Source organism: Cricetulus griseus, chromosome 7, assembly GCF_003668045.3.
Source record: "Cricetulus griseus strain 17A/GY chromosome 7, alternate assembly CriGri-PICRH-1.0, whole genome shotgun sequence".
Lineage (NCBI taxonomy): Eukaryota > Metazoa > Chordata > Mammalia > Rodentia > Cricetidae > Cricetulus > Cricetulus griseus.
In genome coordinates this window covers 114,801,709-114,826,179 of record NC_048600.1, presented here as the reverse complement: position 1 = coordinate 114,826,179, position 24,471 = coordinate 114,801,709, and the positions used below count along the sequence as shown (strand labels likewise).

Sequence of the window (24,471 nt, the reverse complement as noted above, 5' to 3'; positions counted from 1 at the left end):
GAACAACCTCAGGTGTCCCTACTAGGGATGTCTTACTGACTTTGGTCTGGGAATCCACAGACCCTCCTGTCTCTGCCTCCTTGGTGCCAGGAACATCAGCCTGTGCCACAATGCCTGATGCTCGGGCAGCAGTTTACTAACGGCTGTCTCCCATTGCCCCAGTCTTCCTGCTTTTGAAGGCCACATAAATGGGAGCATGGAGACTGCTCTCTCTGCTCATCTTTGCCCTGGCCTCTTTTGCTGGATCACACTTTTGCACTGTCCTCCATCCTGTGGACATGCCACAAAGCACACTGCCATTCTGTCACCGATGGCAAACAGACTGCTCTCAGCTTGCAGCTCTTATGAACCAAGCCATTGTGAAAATCTTTGTTCTTAACTTTCAGTGAGCACTCTATGCTCATTTCAGAAATGCCTGGCTTTCTTCATGTGCTCAGCTTCAGTAGATGCAGCCAGTTTCTTAAAGTGGGCACACACACACACACACACACACACCTTGCTTCCAGCCAGGAGAGTTCTAACTGACTCACATCCTTGCCAACACATGACATCCAGCCTTTGATCCCAGCTCTGGTGGGCATGCAATGGGACCATGTGGTGCTTTGAATTTGCATTTCTCTAATGCCTAATGAAATCAACACATTTGTTAGCCTCTACACATCCTCTTTTGTGAAGCATTGAGTTGTTTTCCAATTTTTCTATGTGATTGTCAACAATTTCTATTGACTTTTCCTGCAGGTGAGCAAGAGTTTATTATGTATTCCCGATATTCATATTTTGATGGATATGATCTATGATATAATCTCACTAGTGAATGCTGCTTTATGGGACGATATTACTGTAACTAGAACCCCTGTAGCATATATCACAGGTGCTGTAAAATAAATGGAATCAAACCAGAATATGATATCTTTACATTCTAATTAGCTAGCTTGCTAGTGGGCAGCTATGGCCAGCATCCTGGTCCATGTTTTTAAAAAAAGGAATGCAGCAAGTGAAAAGAGGGTCAAGGAGATGGCTCAGTGTCCTTGTCCTGAAAGTGTGAAGACAGAGTTTGAATCCCAGGACCAATGTAAAACCCAAGCAGATGTGGTAGCCCCTGTAATCCCAGTCAGTGTTCAGGAGGCAGGGACATGGAATCCCTGGGACAAGCTGGCTAGCCAGGCTGACCAAATCAGCGGATGCTGGGTTCAATTGCAAGAGTAAGTGAAGTGAACTATTGAGGAAGACAGCCAGCATGAGCCTCATCAACTCCAGGTCTTCATGTATGCACGCACCCACATGGGCACAGACACAGATACTCACACACATGCAAGCAAACACATGCACAAATATACACACCAGAAAAGTAGTAAAAATAAATATCAGAAAAGAATAAAAAGAGGATGCTAAGGACCTCTGGGAACTTTCTCCTTGATGTAATGGGAAAGTTTCACAGAGTTAAAAAAGAAACAACTTCCCAATCTTGCCACCCCATGCTCATTGTCATCCTACTGTGCCCCTGTCACTCTGACACCTTCTGTAGTCATGCACTTGGCGCCATCCTCCTCTCGAGTCTTGCACACTGCTGGACCAGCACTTGAGCTGTGGATGCAAAGAGGGTCTTCAGGAGAGGTTGGCAGAACGAGATGGGCAATTGAGAAAAATGGTTTGGCTGACATCAGGTGGGGCAGGAAGGCAGGATGGTGGCATGGTGGTAGGCAGGGGATCCAGAGGTAGAAGGGACCTGGGGTTGGAGTTGGGGCTGAACACACAGGAGGGTCTGTGAGATGTGCTGATGTGAGATGTGAAGGAAGGCAGAGAACCTTCTGGGCTGGCTCTGGGGGTTCTGAGCTGGAAGATGGAGGAGAGAGAAGACGGGAGTAGCATGCTGAGGGGAGGGAGATGATGGAGTCAGCCTCAGGGAGAGTCATCATTCATTCATTCATTCATTCATTCATTCATGTGTAGGTGGCAGGGCACAGCATCGTGTCAGACAGACAAAAATTCTTGTTCTGATGGACTTTCAGGTTTATGGAGAAGACAGACTGGGAAAGGCAAAGACTTCAATCAAAGAGGAATCAGTGGGAGTCTGGGCAGTCTTTCCTGAGAAGATGTGAACACATGTCTGCTTACCCTGCATAGGGCACCAACGACAGACCAAAGAGACTGGACCCCACAGCTCTGAGTCTTGTTTGTGGCGACAATTATGGGAGTTGCTTTTCAGGCGGATGGGTGCCTCTGGCACTGACTGCTTCATGAAAAAGCCCACTGCAGTCTGGGTCAGATGACTCATCTAAGGGACATTTCGAGCTCCCTATGTTACTTGCAACTTTCTTGTGTGTTCTTATACCTTTCTTAAGAATTTCCTGAGGCTCCTTGTCTCCCTCACTCCACAAGCAGGGACTGGTCTGCAGCTGGTGGAGCACACCAGGGGGTTAGTTGTGCGTGGATGCAGGGATCTGGGCTGCAGGGTTGCTTGAGACCTGGCAACTGAAGGGGTGTAGATACAGCTCTGTGGGTGGGTGAGCCTGCCCAGGGATGGGCTGAATGAGCCTAGGAGTTAGAAGGCTAGTGGCTAGCACTCATGGGAGACAAGGAGGAGACCCTAAAAGACAGCCACTCCTTGGAGTGCACGGTTGTGGTGAGAGCAGCTGACTAGAAGGGAGTTTCTAAGATTTGATAACTGATACTTTAACCAAACTTTAACCCCTTGTGTGGGCCAGGTTCTGAGCAACTAGAGATGAACCAGAAGTCTCTTAGTGAGACAGATGTGTGAATTACAGTTAAGCAAAATGTATGAACAAGATTCTAGTACTGTGATCTCTGACTGACATACACACAACACCCACTGAGATTACAGAGGACAGGGACTTACATTTGTGTAGGATGTGTGTGTGTGTCCATGTATGTGTGCATAGGAGGGTGCTTTTGTGTGTATGCACCCCTGTGGAGGCCAGAGGTTGATATTAGGTGCCTGTCACTCGGCCACATGCCGCCAGCTGGACAGGGACCGGAGGCTCTGAATTCCAGGGCCCTGGGCATGTTGAGAGCAAGGCTTTCTTCTAGGCCTTTAGTGTCATCTGGCGCCAGCACACAGCAAAGCTCATTAAGATCCTTCACCCAGGCCAGATGCACACTTTGAGAGCGTGTTAGAGAAAGCTCAGAGTGAAGGGACTTCTGGAGAAGATGGTGCCCCGGGTGTTGTGAGAAACGGAGATCCAGTACCAGGATAAAAAGAGGGGAATGCAGGCCACCGGGGACTTGGGGGATCTAGAGCTATGAATAAGAGCGGGTAGGAGGAGGTGCTTGGGCAGCAGGAGCAACGCCCACCCCGTCTAAGGAACCTGCCCCCTTCCTTCTCCCTTTCCAAGCTTTGTCTCTTCTTGGGGCCGGGACACAGTGGTCAGGACAGATGGGTTCTCTTGGCTCACACAAGTTCCAAAGCTCCCCTTCTAGCTCTGGGTGTGTCTATGTAATTGCCCCTCGGGTAAAAGGCCTCTCGTGCCCCCTGCTGGCAGCTCCGCTCCAAGCATCCCTGATGAAAAGCTAAGCTAATTTCCCCGCGGCGGGATGAAGGTGTAGGGGTGTGAGATGAGGGTGGGGGGTGGGGTGGGGGTGGGGTTGGAACACTGGCCTGCCAGGGTGGGGGACTGGTTTATAGTATTCATCAGGACCCCGGAGGCTTCCCTTCATCCTTTACCCCCAGCGGAGAGTGGCTCTTCAAAAACCTAACAGAGGCAGACCTGGGAGCCACTCTTTCAGGTCTGAAGGGTTTGTGCCTAATGCAGAAAGCCAAGTCTCCAAAGGGTACGCGCTGTGTGAGTGTGAGTCCCCCCACACAACAGTTTCAAAGGAAGAAATGAGAAATGGTTCGAGAAGAGGCCTAGTGATAAAGAATCAGGGAGATGTGATATTAAAGAGACAGTTGGCTCCGCGGCTAAGAGCACTTTGTTGTTCAAGTCCCAATGAGCTCGTGGCTGTCTGTAACTCCAGTCGCTGATGAGCTCTTCTGGTATTGGTGGGTACCAGTCGTGCACATACACACATGCAGAGGAAAACACTCATACACATAAAATGATAAAAATAAATAAACAAATAAATCCCATTCCTGCTTCCCCAACTTTAGTGCTGGCGACCCACCAAATGATTCTGAGCAAACTGTCTCCAGGCCAAGAATGGAGGGTTTTTGTTTGTTTGTTTTTTCAGGGTCTCACCTGGAGCTCTGGCTGGCCTAGAACTCACTGTGTAGACCAGGCTTTCCTCAAACTCACGGAGACCCACTGGCTTCTGCCTCCCAAGTGCTGGGGTTAAAGGTGTGTGCCATCATGTCTGGCAGAAATAGGGCTTTTGAAGTGATGGAACCATTCTGTTTTGATGGCGGTGGTGGCTGTGAGAATCTGTGCTTGTGACAAAAATAAAGAATTCTGCACAAAGACACACAATACAGAGTGTGCAAAGGTCAGTGGAGTGGGTGAGTTCCGTACCACAGCTGGGTGTGAGGAGCTCATCACCTGCCAGGATTAGTGGCACAGCGGTTATGTAAGATGCCATGATGTGGGCTGGGGGCTAACAACGACCTGAAACTTCAGCACCAGGAGATTCAGTGCTCTCTTCTGGCCTCAGCACATACCTGCACACATGTGGCACACGCGCGTGTGCGCGCGCGGGAGTACACACACACACACACACACACACACACACACACACACACACATAAAAAAAGTACGTCTTGGAGGAAGGGGGGAAGAGAAGAAAGAGAAAGGATCTTGGTGGGCTTCGATCTCTTGGGGTGTGGAAGCAGGGGATCATAAATTCAAGGTTATCTCTGGCTGTATAGCAAGTGGCATGCCAGTCTGGCCACATGTCACTGTGTCTCAACACTGAACAAACCACACCACACAGGAGACTGGGCCATACAGTCCTTCTGATCATCGCCACCTAGTGGTATATGTGAGTAGTGCAGGATGCAGCCTGCTCTGTTGGCTGGTCTCCACCTCCACCCCTTCTTAGTAGTAATAATAATGAAAAACCTACAGGCTCCCTCACCCCTCCAGGCGTTCGTCAAAGGCCTGCAGCAGCAGAACACCCAGGCTTGAAAGGCCCAGGAAAGCAGGCTCTCTCTCAGCCCTCTTGCCAATCCAAGGAGTCCCCTCCTGCTTAGGTCTGACAAGGGCACTCTGCTACCTCAGATGCTCTTGCTTCGAAGCATAAAGAGTCCCTTTCCCGAGGCACTGCTGAGCTGAGGTCTTGGAAAAAGACTGCTTCAGAGCCCTGGGATCAAAAAACTTATGGCCCAACACGATACTCCTGTGGCTGTCTCTCTTCAGGACCCGGGCTAGCCTAGAAACCGGGAACAAAGACTAATGTGACTCTGCAAATGTCCCTGCACTAGGTTCAGGGCTTGGCAAGCTGCACACATCTCACTGTGTATCCATGCGTGTGGAGGTCAAAGGGAAACTTTGGGACTCAGTTCCCTCCTCAAGTGGTCAGGCTTGGCAGCAGACGCCTTTACCTGCCGAGCTATCTCACCAGACTCAAGTCTGAGGTTTTAAATTGGGACAATAAGATAACCAGGGCAATGTTGTAAACTGAGGCTGAATTGGGGTGGGGGCTGGGGGCATGGGATGGGAAAGGGACTAAGTGGTAGTCCAGGCAGATGCTAGAGTCCTAGACCAGGCTTGTGGGGGGAAGAGGGTTGACAAGGTAGAGGCCAGGGATGCAGAGACAGGCTGGAGGGAGCCTGCATCTTCCCAAGCTTTAGCTTGACCATCTGGGAGATAACAGAGCTGTTTCCTGAGATAGAGAAACCCTGGAGGTGGACTTGGTTTGGGGGAAATCATGAATCCAGTCTTAGGCTGGATTCTGATGTCTGTCACAGGGCAGACATCACTGATGCTGTGTCATTCTGGGAAGGAAGACAGGGAGGAGGGTCTGGTCTGAGAATTCCTTCTTCCCATGCTTGGCCAGAGGTGGGAGGAACATGAGGGGGCTGAGGATGTTTCCAGGAAGGCCTGTATGACACGGGGTGCCAGTGAACACGGAGACCCAAAGTGTCTACCAGCATGGGTGTGTTGCTGAATCCACAGGAGATTCTGGGGTCTGTGTCATGCAGGGGTTGAGGTCAGTGGATGGGACAGCCAACATAGACGCATCTTAACATCTAGCTGTACGTATATAAAACTTGCTGTCAAGCCTGACAACCCTAGTACCCAAATGGTAAAGGAAAGGATCACATTTTGCAAGTTGTCTGTCCTTTGACGTCCACACACAGATGCCATGGCATGCATGCACCTTCAACACACATACACAACATGCAAACAAAGAAATGTAATAATTTAAAAAGTCTGGCTGTGAGAGAGACAGAATGGCTGCGCTTGCAGAGAGGTGTATGGTGGAGGGCTTCCAAGGGAAACAGTGATTGGAGCGTGTTCCCATGGGGCCAGGTGGGATAGCAGTGGATACTATGGGTTCCACAACCTCCTCTCGTCCATGACTGAAGCACCAAGCCCCCAGTGGGTGGAGGCCCAGTGACCAACAGCTCTCATCTGAGCCCCTCTGGGATATGCCCAGGAGATGCTCTGCCCAGATCTGTGCCATCCATCAGGCACTTGGGTGGCTAATAGGCAGCCGGCAAGCCTGGCTTCTTGCCACAGGAGGGACAATTCGTAAACTCACCCAGAGCTTCTGGGAGCTTGGCTGAGTCTGGGCACAGGGCCCAGTCTTTCTGCCTTCATCCCTTTGTAGGTGTGGGTTCTGAGTACACCAAGCTGGCCTCCTTGATTCTATTTCCTGGTGACTTCAACCCAGCACAGCAGCTCAATATGGGAGAAGCATGGAGAACCGTGGGTCCTCTTAGGAAAAAAAAGGCAACTCCTCGTCATCCTCAGGGATGTGGAGAGCTAGGGAGAGGAGAGGCTGTTCTGGGGCTCACTGTGGTTTCTATCATTGCTGGGGGCAGAGGCCAGCCATCTGTGAGAGGGAGGGAGGGAGACTGGGGCTGTGAGGAGAGCTAGTGTGGGAGAAAGGTCAGCACTCCCCTCCCCATGGCTGCTGATAAAGATGGTGGGGGAGATCTCTCCCCAACAAGTAAGATGCAGGGATTTGCTGTGGGACCCAGCAACAGCTGTGTACCCAAGAGGATAGAAACACGCACGTCGTAGAATGGAATGGAAGCTCACACCCTCTCCAATTCACACTGAAGCATGAGCCCAGTGTGACGTGTTTGGAGATGAAGCCTTGGGGAGTCACTCAGTTAAAGTAAGGTCAGGATTAATGTTGGGATCAGAGTCCTCGTGTGGAGGGACCCAACCTTTAGCCTCACTGCCATTTGAGAACACAGCAAGGAAGTTCTGCCTGCAAGCTAAAGATGGCCTCGCTCCACCCCACCGTGGCCACAGACACATTGTACAGCAGTATCTGTCATGACAGCCTCAAGAAGATTTAACTCAAAGATCCTTCAGTTGGAAAATAATTAAGAAAAGATGGCAGCTGGGCCTGGCGATGCACTGTCAGCACTTGGGAGGCAGAGGCAGGATGATCAGGAGTTCAAGGCCAGCCTTAGCTGTATAGTGGCGGGGGTTGCAGATAGGCTAAAGATCAGTGCAGCTCTCCACATACCACAATGCTCAATGTGGACTTGGAAGAGCCCAGCAAGTTTAAGCTAGGAGCTAGCCTTCCAGGCCATTATCAAAGAACATTTGCCAAAGTAGGAGAATAAACGTATTTTATTTAACAGCTGTTAGGTTGCCTTAAGACTTTTAATATGAAGATGTATGTTAAGAGGCCTCCAATTGTTCTCTTCTTGGCCCTGCTACCATCGGGGCTGGGCTTGCATCAGCCTTACTCAATGGGCCCAAAGCTCCAGGTAGCATGCGTAGAACCCCCGTCCCAGGAGCACAGTGCCTGGCCCAGAGGGTCCACAATAAATATTAACTGCAAGAAACCAAAGGGGTAATCCGAGTAAAAGGCTGGTGTGGTGGGAATGCTCAATAAATATTAGCTATTATTGTTTGTTGAGTCAGTAAGGGTGGGTGGAGCTAGGGGCTCCGACATAAGCTGAGGTGGTGTGTGCACAAGGAAGGGGCAGCTGACACATGCTCAACTCTCTGCCTGAGGCTGTGACCTCTCCAACCGGCCTCTCCCAGCTCCGCATGGCAAGTGGGTACCATGTAGGCACCCAGCCAGGGTTCAGGCAGGGGCTGGAGGCTTCTGTTTATGCTGTTCTTCCCAGAACAGCTGTGGAAGCTTCCCTGCTGCCTTAAGGGACTCTCTAGCTTGTGTAGGGTACTCCAGCATATTTATTCTGCTCAGCCCATAGGCTGTGCTACTGTGGGGGTTAGGAATCACTTTCTCCTCTGGAAGCTGGGCTTGCTGTCGGGAGAACCTTTGCAGGGGTTCAGATCACCTTTGGAACTTGAAGTTACTTGACTTCTGCTAGTCCCAGCTCCCTGGAACCAGGTGCAGTGAGTGTGGGGTAAGCATGGGGTGGGCACGAAGAACCCTTGTAGAGAACAGGTGTGGCCCAGGGAGAGAGAAAAGCACAGGAAAAGTTCGCCGGTGGCCTGCAACAGGGTGGCACAGGACCATAAGACTGAAGCAAGCAGTCAGTGGCCTGGGCTGGCCGCCAGGGTAAGTCCTCCCCTGGCAGCAGGGACAATGTCAGTAGCTGCTTCATGACCAGAGCAGGACCTCCTGCATAGCACGGGGCCTACAGGGTCTCCACCAAGGCCTGGCCAGGTGTAGGTCTGTGGAAGCCAGAATGCCTTCATCCAATCCCTCCTCCTAGCTAGGGCCCTCCGAAGCACTCGTCCTCCAGGCACAGTCTCGCATTCACACAACAGGGGGCGCTGTAATGAAGAAAGGGCCCTAATAAACCCTGAATGGGGCTACAATAGGGAGAAATCACATTTCATGAACTGGGGTCATGAAGCGGGGTCATCGTACCCTCCGAATCGAGGGGTGCAGAAGTCACAGTGCAGCGGGGTGGGAGGTGGAGAGCCTCAGAGGAGGTCCAGCCTCATGGCCTCAGCCACCCAGGGTCCACAGTCAGTGAGGCGGGAAGATGTCCGTGCACTGCTGTAGGATGAGCTCCACCACCTGGTTCTGGAACACCATGGTCATGGGCATGCTGGCTTCCTCCATCTCAGGCCGCAGCAGCGTGGGCCCGAACACTATGGCCACATTCTGCACGGTCATACGGTTCTGCTCGCCGTGCTCGATCACCCTGCAGTGGGAATGGTGGGATCAACAGCTCAGAGGTTGGGGAGTCTCTCGACGGGGGGCGCCAGTCCTCCCTTTCTGCCCTGGGAAGTCCAGCTCGCTCACCGGCACAGGTGCTGGATGAGCAGTCGCAGTGTGTCGTGGTTGGGGGCGGGCAGCGTGCGCACCAGGTCACGCACACAGCGGCTGCGCTGGGCAGGGTCGTGCAGCTCTGGTGAGGGAAGGGACCAGAGACGGTCTGCTGGCTGTGACAAAAGCGGGCCAACCTCCCCACCCCTCCTCTCCCTAAGGCGCTCACTGATGGCCGCTATGAACTGGTGGAAGTGCGAGAAGGGGAAGAGGGGTTCTGGCAGCTCTCGGAAGAAGAGTTTCAGGGCGCCGGTAATCACGTGGACGTCCTCCCAGCGCCCATCGTCCAGGTCCAGGCGCTCATCTGCGGTGGGGAGAGGGCCGGGGGCAGTGAGAGGCCGTCTGCATCCACTTGTGCTTTCAGTTCCCAGGGTAGGGACTGGGGAAGAACCTCACCGTGATCCACCTTATAGCGCAGCTTCTGGATGGTGGCCAGGTTCCCACTGATGCGGTACAGCCCGTCCATGTCCAGCCCTGCGAGAAAGGTAATGGCTGACCCTGGAAGGGCTAGGGACACTAGCAATTTCCACTCAGGATCGCCTCATCTCCTTCTCCTTGACCCTGTGCTCCCCCAGGGGTCTCCACTCTTTCGCTCCTAGTAGCGGACCATGAAACGCTGCCCTGTCTGCGCATGTGTACATACCCCGGGCCTCGACGGTGCGGATGCATTGCTGCACGAAGCGTGGCACAGGGCTCCTCTCGCGCTCACACAGTTCAGCCAGTGCACATCCAAACACCTGGTCTGGGGGAAGAGATTGGTCAGCGCCGCCCAGCCCCGTGCCACCTTAGCTCGGGTCCCGGAGAGTTGCAGGTACCTTTGATGTAGCCCTTGTCCCGCAGAGACTGCAGAGTGGGTCGTCTCTGTAGGAATTTGCGGAGCTTGTGCCGAACCCTGCTCAAGTCGCTTTCCAGGCCTCCGGGACTCAGCGAGGGTGAGGCTGCCACAGACCGAACCAGTGAGTAGGTGGCAGGGGTAGATATGGGCTCTAGACCTTAGCCAGGACATCATTTCCCACCCCGCAGAGGGGACTCTTTGGTCGGCTCCCCACCTGACCCTCTGCACACCTGCACTCTGCCGCACGTCCTCCTCCCTCCAGCTGCCGAGGCGCTCACTGGACCCGAAGTCAACTCTGCCGGGCTCACCTTCCTCCCTCTGGAGCATGTCTGCAGACTGGAATCACACAGCCTCAGAGAAGCAAGGCCTGGGGCCTGCTGGGGCCTGTCCCAAGCAGTTCCGGCCTGAAGCCATCCCAGGAAGAGCCTGCTTTCTCTTAGCAGGTGAATGTCCAGGAATCAACTTTCACCTTCCCTGGCTGCAGAGTCCTCCAGGAGCTGCGAGCCAGGTCATTCTACCCTCGCCCTTTCTTTCTTATCCAGGCCATCTTCAGCAGCCTCCCGGGTCCTGGCCTCCCCACTTCTTCACTCAGCTCTCTACATCCCACTTGGTTGGCTCCGGCTCATGAACTTGCAGACCACTGCTGATCACACCAACATTGCCTCCTGCCTGAGTCTGGATTCCCATTTTCATCAATACCCAGTGCCAACTCATATGGAAATTAATACTAGCAGGCCACTGCCAGATAAATAGCTGTTGACTTTGTCACAGCTGGGGATCAGACTCAGGACCATTTGCATTCTAGACACGTCCTCTGTCACTAAGCTATGTATCCACAATGCATGACCAGGGCTATGGCTCAATGGCAAAGCACAAGGCCTTTGAATTCAATCTGTTGATCCTTTATCTTATAGTTTTAGCTGGTCTCAGGGTAGTTATGTACTTTCCCACCTGCCACCCCTATAATGGGTTGTGCCTGGGCCCTCCTATAGAGTCCTGCAAGACCAGCCCCAGAGCCGGAGTCATGTGTTTCTGGAAAGCCCCTCTCATCAGCAGATGGGCTGCTCTTGCAGGGGACAGCACTATGCATAGCTGTGCATAGCCGAGGGGCCTGCATACAAGGACCTCGTCCCTCTCTGTCAGCCCCGGAGGTCCCAGGCTCTGCCTACCAGCTCCTCGATGCCTTCGGCAATGGCCTTGTGCCAGGTGCTGATGATGGCTTCTGAGTCATGCTGAATCAGATACTCCGAGCCATCTCGGCTTCGCAGCTGGAGGGACACAAGTCAGTCAGTTACCCCTGTTCCCTGGGTCTCTCTTGGGAGTAGGCTTGAAGTGTGTGTGTGTGTGTGTGTGTGTGTGCTTTTGTGTGTACTGAGGGGGAAGTGACCTCTCCCTTCCCAAGAGACTCAGAACCTAATAAAGCAAAGGCCTCAAGCCAGGTCCAAGTCTTCCTCTTTAATGCTGTGGGTGACAGTGTTTGTGATAGGTGGACTGAGGTCCAGGACATTTGAGTCACTTTCTTCATGGGCACACAGCCAGTAGTAACAGGTCAGAGCTCTGTGGGGCTCATTGCTGCCCAACACAGAATACAGCAGGCCTCCCCCAGGGCATTGGCAAAGTGATAGAAAATTCCTGTGGGAGCCTAGCTGCTGGAAAAACAATGAAAAAAAATTACAGGGAGTAGTAGAAATATATCATGGTTGGCCCATGGCTGACTCCAAACACAGAGTTGTCCTGCTGCAATGCCTAGCTTTGTAAGTACATGCCAATCTAGCCCTTTGGTCCAGAGAGAGGCAGACAGCAGAACCTGGCTTAGGCAGTAGGGAACAACTTCTAGAGTCAGAGAAAATTGCCTTTTGGTTGTCCTCCTATTACAACTAAGAGATGGTTTAATCAGCTGTTAAGTGCACTTGTTGCTCTTGCAGAGGACCTGGGTTCAGTTCCCAGTACCCACAAGGTGGCTCACAACCATCCAGTTCCAACTCCTGTTTCAGGGAAATCTAATGCCCTTTTCTGACTTCTGTGGTGTAACACACACACACACACACACACACACACACACACACACACACACACACATACACACACACCAATAAATCTAGAACTGAATATAGCATGGAGAACCATCAGAAGTGAAACATCCAAGCCCCCTGCAGAATGTCTGGACTGTGCTTCATAACAGCCATCTGAAGCAGACCTAAGGTCCTGGCTCAGCTTCCATGGAGCTCTTTGGAAGGGCACATATCCTTCTAGACCCCAGGGTCATAGAGCTACACATTAGAAAGTTCTCTAAGAAGCAAGGGCAAGGAAACAGCTTAGATTCCCTGGAACCCAGAGAGGATCCCCTCCTTAACAGTAAAGATCTATGTAACCCATTGCTGTCCCTTTCCTCTTTTGCTGCCTGGAGAAATAGATCTAAGTTTCTCTGGGTGACGACCAGAGCACCTCCTATTCACTGTCTGCCCCTAGTTCCTCCCGTCATGGACCATCCCTAACTTGTTTTGCCAGCTAATAGCTACTTTTCTCTGTGTGCATGGTTTTTGCCAGTTCACTGCCTGTGGGGTGTATTCATGCATGCATGTGTATATGTGTGTGCACGCATGTGTGTGCAGGTGAAAGCTAGAGTTCAACCTCAGGTGTTATTCCTCAGGCACTGTCTACTTTGTTTTCATTTTTGACAGGGTCTCTTGCTGACTCAGAATCCAACATTTAGATTAGATTGGCTGGCCAGCAAGCCCCAGAGAATCCATGTTTGTTTTCCCTGCCCTGTGATTACAAGCATGGGCCACCACACTAGGCTTCTTCATGGGTTCTGGGATTGAACTCAGCCTCTCTGTGTGACAAGTACTTCACTGACTAAGCCACTCTCCAGCCCCTCACTGCCTGTGTTTTCTAGGGTTCTGCCTTACAGATCTTAGGACCTGTCAAAACCCCAAACAGTGAAGGGCGTGGTACTATGAAGCCTTGCCAGAATCTTCTTGTTCTTCCTGTTGGGGGAACCTGACCAGCTTGTCACTGGTTTATTCACTGGGGACCCAATAAAAACTGGAATCTGAGCTCTGGCCAGGAAAAGCTGGTCTCTGGTTCAGCCCATCACAGTGAGTGGCTAGAGTCAGAGTCCCCATCTCAGGCTGGTGACTGAGAGAAGGAGGCCACTCAGGGATGACAGTGTCATCTCCCATAGACCTGCTTCTTACCCTCAGTGGTAAGGGCTACTTAACTCTGTACCCAGAGTGGGGACTTCCAACAGCATGATGACAGAAACACTGGACCCAAGATGGGGCAGCCTTGACTCTGAGTCTTGAGAACTCGATTGGCCCTACTTTCTGCAGGTCCCCATCCCTGGGCTCTGTCTGCAGTGGGATTCAAAGGCCCTTTCCCCATCCCACGACTCACCTCTAACACATTCTTCTTGCTGGATTTGTCTTTGGGGGCCCAAGAGAGAGAGGCCCCCTTCAATTCAACTGTGTACTCAGGGGTTGAGAGCTTGGAAGGCTGCCTCTGTGGGGAAGGAAGGAATGGAGGATTCCAAATTACAAGGGGCATCCACCTAGATGGGCTTGCTAAAATGCCTGGCTCTGACATACCAGGCTCCTGGTACATCCTGGTCTTAGACACTGTTGGCCTGCTGGAAGGAAGGAGCCCAACCCCATTTTGTAAGCAGGTATGTCAGACCCCTCCCAGCCTCCCAGCTTTCCTGACTGGAGCTGTCCATCCCCAAGGACTGTTCTTCAGGCCCCAAGTGTCTGGACGGTTTGTACTGTAGTGACCCTGCCGTCATGGCCCCTCTTTGCCAATATATAGCTCCTTGGTACTTGGGTATCCATTTTTCAGACTAGTGTTTCCCAAGCCAGGCTAGAAAAAAAGAGCAGAAGGTGTCCCTTGTTCAGGGAAAAGTCTCACCAGGCCGCCTGCAGCTGAGGTCTTTGAGTCCTTGAAGAAGGTGAGGACGCCTCCCTCCAGCACAGTCCAGGAGGTGCTCCAATGTTTCTTCCTAAGTATAGAAGGAAGTGGGGGTGGGCGGGGCTTAGATTTGCTCCTAGTCTGGAGGACCTCCCACCCCCAGGACATAGAGTTTTAAGAACATAGCTTGGGGCACTGGCCCAAAAGAGTTGGATTCCCACCCCTAACAGCTGGTAGCCAAGGAACCTTAGGCGGCTCAGTTTCCTCACAGGACTTTTTATGAAGTCGCTACGAGGATTAGTAAGTGGCCCACTCTGCCACGGTTAGGGACTTGACAGGCCCTCACCGAAGTCTCTTCCCCTTGTCCACTGTCTTGGTACGATGGAGCACTCCTGCCTTGTCCAGCGTCTTGATCTAAGAGAATGGGGGGGAATCGGGAATGGTTATAAGGGGGACAAGCAACAAGGGACATAGCTAGCATCTCCTCAGCTGGAAGTTCCCCCACAGGCTAGGCCTGAGGCTCACTGAACCCTGTCACCCTCCCACCTGCTGGGAGGGAGGCACAGGGCGATTCCTCCAGGGCTTCCATGCTCCCCCTACGCTGGGCTTACAGGGAAGGGAAGAACATACTCCACCAATGCCTGACCCCAGACTCCATGGCCCTTTCCCACCTTCTCCTCTGGAGGGCTAGCCTGGACTGGAGTGTCACTATCCTGGCTGGATTTGCGAACACTTCGAGGGGCAGGGATCGGGACCTGGGGAGAGAGACACTATCACCTACCATCCCCTCCATCCTCCCTAGCTCTCTCCCTCCCCCAGTTAGTTACCTGGGGCAGCTCCCACTGAACAGAGGAGTCCTCTGGGTTGTAGAAATATGGCTTTCCATGCTGGTCCTCCAACCTTACCCACTGTGGACACAGGGATGGTCAGGGCCCTCAGCCCAGAGTCCAGCATGGTACTAGGGACTGGAGCACCCAACTTAGTACTGAATGTCGCAGGGTCTGCGCTTTAGTCTTGAGAGGAGGTCCTAGTTGAGGAAGTCTGGGGAAGGAGAGACAGCAAGGCTGTCTAGGTCACCTGCTAGTGATGTCCTACCTGCTCTTGAGTGAACTGGTTGGTGTAGAGCGTCTGCTTGTCTGGGGTAACGTGGCAGGACCAGCCAGGGGGTGCAGTCAAGGGAGAAGTGGGGTCAGGATCACTGAAGGAGCCCACCGGAGAATAGTCCTCTTCCGGGTAACTGGCCAGCAATTCGGGGTAGTCTGTCTCAGGAGTCGGGGGCTGCAGGGACCAGAAGATGCAGTTAGCGGTTCTCTGTCTCCTGTCTCTCCACTTCGTACCAGAACCGTCTATTACTCTCTAGTCTTTGGGGCCAAGAAGCAAGAAGTCAGAGGTCCTCAGAGACAGCTACTCTCTGGTCCCTGAGAAGCAAGAGGTGGGGTCAGAGATGGCCCCGCCCCCATTCTCTGGTCTCTGATTATCACGAGGAGGGGTCAAATATGCTGAGAAATGCTCCCCTCCCATTATCCCATCCCTATTATCTGATCCCTGAGATGCAGGAGGTGGGATCAGAGGCCCTCAGGGTGGCCCCACCCCTCACCCTCTGATGTCCTGGGCTTCGAGGGCTCAGGCTGGGTTGCATCTCCAGCTGCTCCTGGGGTTCCTCCTCCAGGTCCTCAGTCTCGTCCTCCCAGGCCGTCTCACCGGTCAAGGAATTGTAGAAGAACACCCTGCGACTATCCTCATCCCAGTACTGGCCCCACTCTGTCAGGCTCTCCCCACTGCCCACAGAGGTCCGGGAGGTGGCCGGGCTGGTGGCGCCTTCAGAGGCCTCAAAGGGTGACTCCCAGGTGGTCACGCCCGTGTCGGGGTTGTAGTAGTAGGGGCGCCCAGTGCCCGTGTCTGTGTGGGTCTCCCACACCGGGCTGAGCCGAGGAGGAGCTGCAGCCGAGCGCGGCGAGGTGGCTCGAGGTTGCTTCTCTACGTTGGCATACACTGGCTCCGGGGGATCATCCACCTGCGGGAGCCGAAGGAGACAACTTTTGGGGCAACTCCTGAGTCGCACAGTGTGACCTTGGACATTTGCAAACTGGGCAGTCTTCCGCGAGCCCGGTTACTTCTCTGACTCAGTTACCCTGGGTGGAAAATGTATGCTTTGCCCATCCCAGACACTGTGGTCAACGCTTTTGATGGTGCTGCCTGAAGCAGCGTGTGCCACAGACGGGAAGTTCAGTTTGTTAATCATCTAACCATAACTCGGCTCTCAGGAGTCTGCACTCAGGGGACGTGAGGCACTGGCAGCAACAGACCAATGGCCTGGGACCCGTTGTTCTTTCGTGGGCCTCATTTGGGGTCCTTTTGCAGTGCATAGCCCCACTGAAGGTTCCCACCACCCTTGAGAGCCCCAAGGAGGGAGGGAGGGAGGAAAGGAGAGAGGGAGGGAGGGAGGGAGGGAGGGAGGAGGGAGGGAGGGAGGGAGGGAGGGAGTGGAGAGTGGGGGAGGATGGGGACAGGGAAGGAGAGGGGAGGAGAGGGTTCACCTGGCTAGTCACAGAGGAAAAGCTGGTATGATTCACACTTTCTTCCTCCCCGTGGGCAATGGGCAAAGTCTGAGGCCTGCAGAGGCCATCCATCACCTGCCTGGACTTGGGCTCTATTTCCTGCCACTCCTTGTTGCCCCTGGCCTTGAACTTTAAGCTCTTGTTGCACCCCTCTCTGCTGGAACTTCTGGGGCCCAGTGCCTTCAGCTCCTCCGTAGCTTGTTGGGTTTCCCACTCCACCTGGCTCACCCCGTTTGTGCTTCAGGACTCAGGTCCCGAGACTCTCCCCACATCCCTCCAGTGTTCCCAACATCACGCAGCCCAGCAATGCCAACCCTCTAGAGAGGCAGACGGCCAAGGCAGCAGGGTTAACAGTTTTCTAAGAATACACAATGCTCCCAGCAACACATACACCTCAATAAGCTAATATGTGTGGGCTGGGGAGGGTGCTCATATAGCATGCAGGGAGCCCTGCCTGATTCCTTTCCCAGCACTGCATACAACCAGGCATGGTAGTACATGCCTGTAATTCTAGCACTCAGAGGACAGACGCAGAACTTCACAAGTTCAAGGCTATCCTTGTCTACATGTGGAGTTTGAAGCCAGGTTGGGGTACATGAGACCCTGTCTCAAAAAGACTGAAATCAAACAAAATGCTGACAGATGGTCTATATGGGCAGTGTGATTATAGGGTTATTTTTTGGGGGTGGTGGTGGTGGTGCTAATTGAACCCTAAGCTTCAAATACAGAAGGCAAATAGGTACTGTCCCATTGAGCTCCAGCTCCAATTTCTTTTTTCTTTAAAAATTTTTGGAGATTCCAATTTTTGTAACAGTAACTGTTTTTCTGTGTGTGTGTGGCAGGGGGAAGGTTTTCAAGTCAGGGTTTCTCTGTGGCTTTGGAGGCTGTCCTGGAACTAGCTCTTATAGACCAGGCTGATCTCGAACTCATAAGAGATCTGCCTGCCTCTGCCTCCCGAGTGCTGGGACTAAAGGTGTGAGCCATGGTTAAAAAGGAGCATCTGCATGAGAATAGTCTTTATTCTGGGCCACTGTACTTTATTGGAGCCTGTCCTGGAACTCCCTCTGCAGACCAGGCTGGCCTCAAACTCACAGAGATCCACCTGTCTCAAACACAAAATGTGCTGACAAGGTGGCTCAGTGGATAAAGGCTCTTGTTACCAAGCCTGATGACCAGCATTTGATCTCTGGGATCAAACCACGTGGTGAAGGGAGAGAACTGACTAGCACAGGTTGTTTTCTGTCCTCCACGTGTGTGCTGTGACACACTCACAATTCATGTGATAAAACCAAACCATCACAAACGTTCCTGTGTCCTACTCAATGTGGCTTCTCCCTGGGTTTTAGGAAGGAACATAAAAAGTATCCACTGGGGGCTGGAGAGACGGCTCAGTGGGTTAAGAACATTTGCTGCTCTTGCAAAGGACCTGAGTTCAGTTCCCAGCACCCACATGGTGGCTGGCAACTCTCCAACTCCAGGGGATCTGATGCCCCCCTTCCCCCCGCTTCTGACCTCTTTGGGCACCAGGCACACATGCGATGCATGTAATTACATGAGTATTTGTATCCACACACATAAAAATAAGTAAAGATTACCCCCTCCCAAAGTCACTCATCTCACAAAGATTCCCATGCTTTGTCAGGTGGTAGGAACTTAGCCATGGGGTTGGGGATGCAGCAGAGAACAAAGGGACACAAGTCCCTGCTTTGCAGAACTGGCCTCAAAGGCACACATGGCAGGTGTAGAGTGTGGCAAGCGCAGCATGTCAGTGATGTCACTGCTGAGAAAGACCGCAAAGGTGGGGGCCAGCAAGAGGGCTCAGCCGTTACAGGTATGTGCCACCGGGCCTGACAACCTGAGTTTGAACCCCAGGACCCATATAGTGGAGGGAGAGAACTGACTCTGCCAAGTTGTCCTGTGACTTCCACACCTGTGCTGAGGCACACATGATTATGTGTGCACGCAATCAATAAACAGAATAAAGAAAGTGTAAAGGCATGGAAAGACGTGGAAGGTTACAGTTTCTGACTGGCTAGCCCCCAGGATGCAGGTGCTGGGCTGAGTACACCAGTTGTCCTTTACCCTCCAGGCTCATGAGGTGGAGACAGGGCCTTCTGCACACTGCTTTCTCCCGGACCCCAAACCTCACGTGTATTCCTGTATTTCAGCTACCCCAGGCTATCCCTCCTCATCAGAAGACCCACCTACCCACTTCTCCCTGTCCACTTCCTCAGGCTGTCCCATGGGCCTGACTGTCCTTCTCTCCTGTTCTCCCCATGCTGACTTTGTTCCCTTTGGTGCCTCAGGTCACAGCCTCTCAGGGGAGAGGTTTAAGACACTCATTACTTTGGTAGGGTCCAGTAGCATTCTGCCTTGGAAGTTGGGTAGCTGCCCACCTATCTGACTGCCTTCCTTCCTTTCTTTTTCTCTCTTCCCTTGTGTATATGGTGTGCTCGTGTGTGCACGCGTGCGTGCGTGTGTGCGTGCGTGCGTGCGTGCGTGCGTGCGTGCGTGCGTGCGTGCGTGCGTGCGTCGTGCGTGTGTGTGTGTGTGTGTGTGTGTGTGTGTGAATGCAGGTGCACATATGTCTGCATGTGTATATTGTTGATAGGGCTGTCTTCCTTGATCGATCTCCACCTTATATTGAGGTGGGGTCTCTCACTTGAAGCCAGAGCTCACTGATTTGAGCTAGCCAGCTTGCTTTAGAAATCCCCATCTCTGCCTCCCCAGAGCTGGGATTACAGGCAGACTGCCAAGTCCTCCTAGCATTTACATGGGTGCCAGGGATCCAAACTCTCAGGGCCTCATGCTTGAACCTCGCCCCTTTGCCCAAGGCATGCGTCTCTTGTGAGTAGGATGTAAGATGGTGTGTCAGCTGCCACTGCCCCCATCAGGTGAGACAATGCCCTGGAGCATAACAGATCTATCCAAACACTGCTTTAATATGCAAGTCAATTCCACGGCAAATGTTGGAAACAAACAAACCCATACACACAGAACAGAATGTGAGAAAGGGTTTGCTGGGAATGAAGGTTTGAGCCACAGAGCCCAGGAGATTCATGGGGACAGGACAGACACTATGAGAGGGATCGCAGAGGCCAGATATACCTCCTGTCCCACACCTAGACGCATGCATGCACGCAAGGGGCAGTGGCCTTGAGTGTTTCAGGAGCCGGGGGTGGGGGTTGGAAGGGTTCGTGGGTGGTGGGGAGATGCTGTGGTGCTTGCTGCTGGGCTCGCTCTTTGGAGCAGGGACTATGCTTGACAGGCTACTGGAGCTACGGGATCTCAACAGAGGACACGCCGGCAGGTATTGGGTGATACTGAGGAGAGAGAGGTTTGGGTCCCTGGGCTACCACAAAAAGAGACGATGCAGAACCATGTGGTGGAGGCAGAAAGCATTAGGAGGATGTGCTGCCCCAGAGACAAGCGCTTGGGATGGAAGAGAGGGGCCCTCATAGAGGCAATCAGGCAGAACCCACCCCCGTTTGAAGCTGCAGCCATGGAGCTGAGTGCTCACTGGTCCATCTAACTCTGGACCTCTCCATGTACTACACTCTCCCTCCCATGAGCTAAAGGGGCTTTCATCTGGCAGGGTCCAGCTGGGCTCTCGTTGCTCCTGGGGTCTGAGTAGGCCCCTCACTGTGTTTTTTTTTCTGAGCGGGGAGACAGAGGGGCCTGCCAAGCTGGCCCCCACTCTGGAGACCCACATGCTGCCACAGCCTAAAAATAGTATCCAGGGCTCCTAAGTTGTTCCGTATAGACACAGGGCCTGAGTGAGGAAGAGGAAGAGGCCTCCCCACCTCAGGTCAGAGGACTGAGCCAAGAGAGACCTTTACTCTCACCACAGAGATCCTCCTTCACTTCCTCATGGTAGTGCACTCCTTGCCTTCCACCCCCCCCCCCAACTCCCCTCATCCACAGTGGTAGAAGCCCTGTCTCTCTTGCCCCAAGCTGGGGATCTCAGATCTCTCTGTGCACCCTTAGACAGGAAAGGCCTCGAAGAAGAAAAGTGCCGACCGACGTAACTGTTCTGAGCTTCTACAATCAGCTCCTAAAAGAGTGGGTGGGGTGCGGGCCACTGCAGCTCTGAACCCAGAAGGCCTCCCCATCAGAGGTCAAGCCTGCCCCCGAGTCCTTCTATCCTTACCTGTGCCCGCAGGGCCCGGCTCTGCCTCCTGGCCAGTTTTGCAATCATGTCCACCATCCCGGCCCCTCTGAGCTGCTGGGATGCTGCCTGGGAAGTTTTTAGGGGGTGGAGCCCAGGACCACAACTCTGGGCTGGCACAGGGCAACTGGGAAACAAGAAGTTGCCTTGAGATGGCGGGAGGCTGAGACTGTGACTGGTTTCCTGTCAGGGCTGCGGAAGTGCCTGAGACGAAGTTGCCTGATGGGTGGGGGGTGGCGCAGGTTGGGGTGTTTTCATGTTTCCAGGACTGCGCTGGCTGTGTCCCTGTACTCAGTGTTCTGGGGACAGAGGAGGTGTAAAGCCCACATGCAGGTTCGGCTCAGAGCAGCTGTACCAGGAAACAGGTGGGATGGAAGAGGAGGCCCATGCAAGGACAGGTGACAGAAAGACTGAGGACAGCGCTTCAGCCTGGGCTAGCCTAGGGTACGGAGTGAGTGGCTGTGGACTCCCCCAAGGCCCAGGAGGGTGCGAAGGGGAACGGGAAGGTTGCGGGAGCTTCAGATGAGGAAGGGGTTGGATACATGTGGTATGTATGGGGAAGCTGGTGTCTAGACTCTGCCAGTCATGAAAACAGAAGGGACAGTGGCCACACCACTGTCTTCCCACTTGACCACCTGGCCCCATCTCCTCCAGACTTGGTCACCAAGCCACATCTGCCCTCTTCCGCCTGGGTGGCCACACACACCCATCCCCATAGGTGTGTCTACATCCGTGTGTGAAACTGCCCACCCTCCACTGAGGACTAAGAGAAAGGAGGACACCAAGCAGCTGCCCCCTTCTGGTTTCAACCCCTCCACCACTTCATGCAGGCAGACACTCCAATCCAGCCACACCCCGTGGGCCCAGCATACCCCAGGTGAGCAGCTGTGGCTGCTCCACCAAGTCCCTGGACACTAGCTTGTCTATCCCACCCCTCTCCAAGGCGCCCTTCCTTCATGGGCTCTGTTTCCATAAGTCCCCAGTTTGTCTGCAGCCTGGTCTCTCATTTCAGAAAGCCCATGAAGACACAGCATAGAATTGAAACATTTGGTCCTTTGCCCTTTGGCACCTGTGTCATTGCTCCACCAGAAGTCCCCTGGCCACATGTCCCACCAGTCACACTGGAAAGCCAGCACCGCTCTGGATGCACAGCCTAGCTCTCAAGCTAAAGTGGCTCCCTTCCCCCATAGGCGGAAGTGATGACCACAGCTGGTGCCCACAAGCACACCATGCTGAGAGTTACAGAGTAGGAGGGGCCAGAGCCACCAGCACAGACTAGCTGCCTATCACTCCATCTGCCTCTCCCAGGGGGATGGGGTTGGGAGACGATACAAGAGAAAAATCTTGCCCTCTGGGTTGAGAAGTAAAATAAATGACCCCAAACACAGGGCATGTATGGCACATGCCTATAATTCCAGCATTCAGGAGTCTGAGGCAGGCTGTAAATTCAAAGACAGCCTGGAGTTTGTCCATGGTAGCCTCTTGGCTATTTAATGAAAATCTCTCTCTAAAGAGAAAGAGACAGGGGAAGGAGGGAGAAAGAGAGAGAGGACCCAAATCAGACTCAGCCAGGGACTGGCCTCCATCCACTCACTGAGCAGGCCCACTCTTTGCCACCCAGATTGGGTAGAGGAATGGCAGGAAGGAACTGTGCTTTTTTGCCTTAATATTGTCACACAGTGGGCCCCTCCCCTACTCCACCTCCTATGGGCCAGAGACTGGAGTCTCCCTCTGTATCTGCCTAGACCAGGCTGAGAGCTACAAGCTCACTGATGTACGGGGCAATGGGGGAGCAAAGTAGGAGGTTTCACTGCAGTCCTAGACCACGCAGAGCATTTCACTGCTACCTGGAGTGATTGTGAGGCCCAGGCCAGGTGCCCTACCTCATCTGCATCCTAAACCCAATGGGCTTAGGGCTGAATTATCCTGATAAACACAGAATGAAAACAGATCACCCAGAGGTGTGGGGCTGGAATTTCTTTTTTGTTATTTTGAGACAAGGTTTCTCTGTGTAGCCTTGGCTGTCCTGGAACTCACTCTGTAGACCAGGCTGGCCTTGAACTCGAAGAAATCCACCTGCCTCTGCCTCCTGAGCACTGAGATTAAAGGCATGCACCTACGCCGCCACCACTGGGCAAGAAATTTCTGGAGCATAGTTCTTTAACGATAGCATGGTGCTGTCCTCCTCCCTGCCCCCAGGGCTGGTTTCAGTGAAAGCCCAGCTGGCTGCTGAGTTCCCACACCCACAGGGCCCTGGTGAGAAAGCAGGGTGTTCTTCTGGTTTCCTGATTCTGGGTTTCGAATAGGGCACCCCCAGCACTGGACTCTGCCCTAGCCTCTGTATGACCTTATAGAGCTGCCTGCTGGGCCTGCTCCTCCTGGGTGGGCAAGACCTGGGTGAGGCTTCTCCCTGTTACACAGTGGAAGTAATACTGGCAGAGGGCCTGCAAAGCCCATCAAGGAAGTTCTAGGCTGGCCATAAGACTGTGGCTTTGAGCCAAACTGCAGAGGTAGGAAAGTGTGGCCAGGGGCTGTCTTTTACCCACGCACTCCACAGATTTCTCCCTTGCTTCAGTGCAGGGCTCAGGGGCCTCCTGTTCCAGTTGGCTTCCCTGACCTGGATCTCCATGGAGGCTTCACCTCCAACCTCCACCCACCCCTCCTTTTTGATTACACTGATCCTGTTAGTGTTTTATAAACTTAGTGCTGAGAGAGAGTGAGAGTCTCAAACACCTCCCCCTCCATGGTGGTTTACATCCTTATGTCTTGTAATCTTGGCACCAAAGACGCTGAGGCAGAATTTGATGCAAAATAAAGAAAAAAGGGGGGCTGGAGAGATGGCTCAGAGATTAAGAGCACTGGCTACTCTTCCAAAGGTCCTGAGTTCAATTCCCAGCATCCACCCGCATGGTGGCTCACAACCATCTGTAATGAAATATTGTGCCCTCTTCTGGCGTGCAGGCAAACATGCAGGCAGAGCACTGTATACATAATAAATAAATAAATCTTTTAAAAAAATAAAGAAAAAGAAAAATCCACACAGTTTTAGTGCACATATATACAGCTGCATATATGGACACTTTGATTAATAACCACCAATGATAATAATCTAGTGAGATTTTTATGGAGCTGAGATTAATTTCTTTTTCTTTTCTCTCATCTTTCTTTTTTCTTTTCTTTTTAAGCTGAAAAAGCCTTATTCCCTGGCACCACTGGTAAGTGACAACACAATGCATTAGTCACAGCTCCTGGTGATGCTAGGGTAAACAAACATATGATATGGGCAGCTGTATAAACCTATAGCACAAGCAGCTAGGTAGAATGTACAGCACACAGTATCTGACAAACTAATGTGCTTACTAGCCTAAGTGTTCTATTGTAATTGCAGTTTCTCCTTTGCTTAGGACAGAAATTTCCCTGTGAAATGGCTGGTAGCTTCACACATCTGGTTACTGTGTCTCTTGATCACATCAGAAAGTCATGCCGAGTGACCAACCTGTTTGCCATCTAGGTTTGGTCAAATACACCCTATGACACCCATAAGACAATGAAACTACCTTACAATGCATTTCACAGAATGTGTTCTCATGGTAAGTGACACATGACTGTGTGTATATACATAAAATCTTAGTACATTTGTAACAGTTTAACTAAGTCTATAATACAGCATCAAAATT

At 52.6% G+C, this 24,471-nt stretch overlaps 1 protein-coding gene and 2 long non-coding RNA genes across 7 annotated transcripts in view; 2 read left to right on the top strand and 1 right to left on the bottom strand.

Moving 5' to 3' along the window:
- The first annotated feature begins 1,503 nt into the window (after positions 1–1,503).
- Positions 1,504–2,779, top strand: LOC118237813. Its single transcript, XR_004770809.1, has 2 exons — positions 1,504–1,614; positions 2,010–2,779. It is a non-coding gene; the product is annotated as an uncharacterized LOC118237813 (long non-coding RNA).
- A 4,909-nt stretch (positions 2,780–7,688) lies between these two features.
- Positions 7,689–24,471, bottom strand: part of Arhgap27 (Rho GTPase activating protein 27) — a 29,267-nt gene continuing 12,484 nt past the window's right edge. For 2 of the 5 annotated variants that reach the window (XM_027428043.2, XM_027428044.2), the window contains exons 4-18: positions 15,666–16,082; positions 15,164–15,346; positions 14,896–14,976; positions 14,740–14,823; positions 14,415–14,482; positions 14,069–14,159; positions 13,562–13,666; positions 11,335–11,433; positions 10,396–10,501; positions 10,146–10,268; positions 9,974–10,072; positions 9,727–9,804; positions 9,500–9,634; positions 9,307–9,412; positions 7,689–9,205 (exon numbers count right to left, since the gene is read on the bottom strand). In XM_027428043.2, the coding sequence (XP_027283844.1) occupies positions 9,028–9,205; positions 9,307–9,412; positions 9,500–9,634; positions 9,727–9,804; positions 9,974–10,072; positions 10,146–10,268; positions 10,396–10,501; positions 11,335–11,433; positions 13,562–13,666; positions 14,069–14,159; positions 14,415–14,482; positions 14,740–14,823; positions 14,896–14,976; positions 15,164–15,346; positions 15,666–16,082 (1,953 nt within the window). In that variant the 3' untranslated portion in view covers positions 7,689–9,027. Of the gene's footprint in view, positions 9,206–9,306; positions 9,413–9,499; positions 9,635–9,726; positions 9,805–9,973; positions 10,073–10,145; positions 10,269–10,395; positions 10,502–11,334; positions 11,434–13,561; positions 13,667–14,068; positions 14,160–14,414; positions 14,483–14,739; positions 14,824–14,895; positions 14,977–15,163; positions 15,347–15,665; positions 16,083–20,776; positions 20,849–24,471 lie in introns of those variants that run through there. The other 3 variants (XR_004770867.1, XM_027428045.2, XM_035448077.1) reach the window with 3 other exon arrangements.
- LOC118237814 lies at positions 9,629–11,038 on the top strand. The gene is made up of 3 exons (XR_004770868.1): positions 9,629–9,815; positions 9,906–10,608; positions 10,708–11,038. It is a non-coding gene; the product is annotated as an uncharacterized LOC118237814 (long non-coding RNA).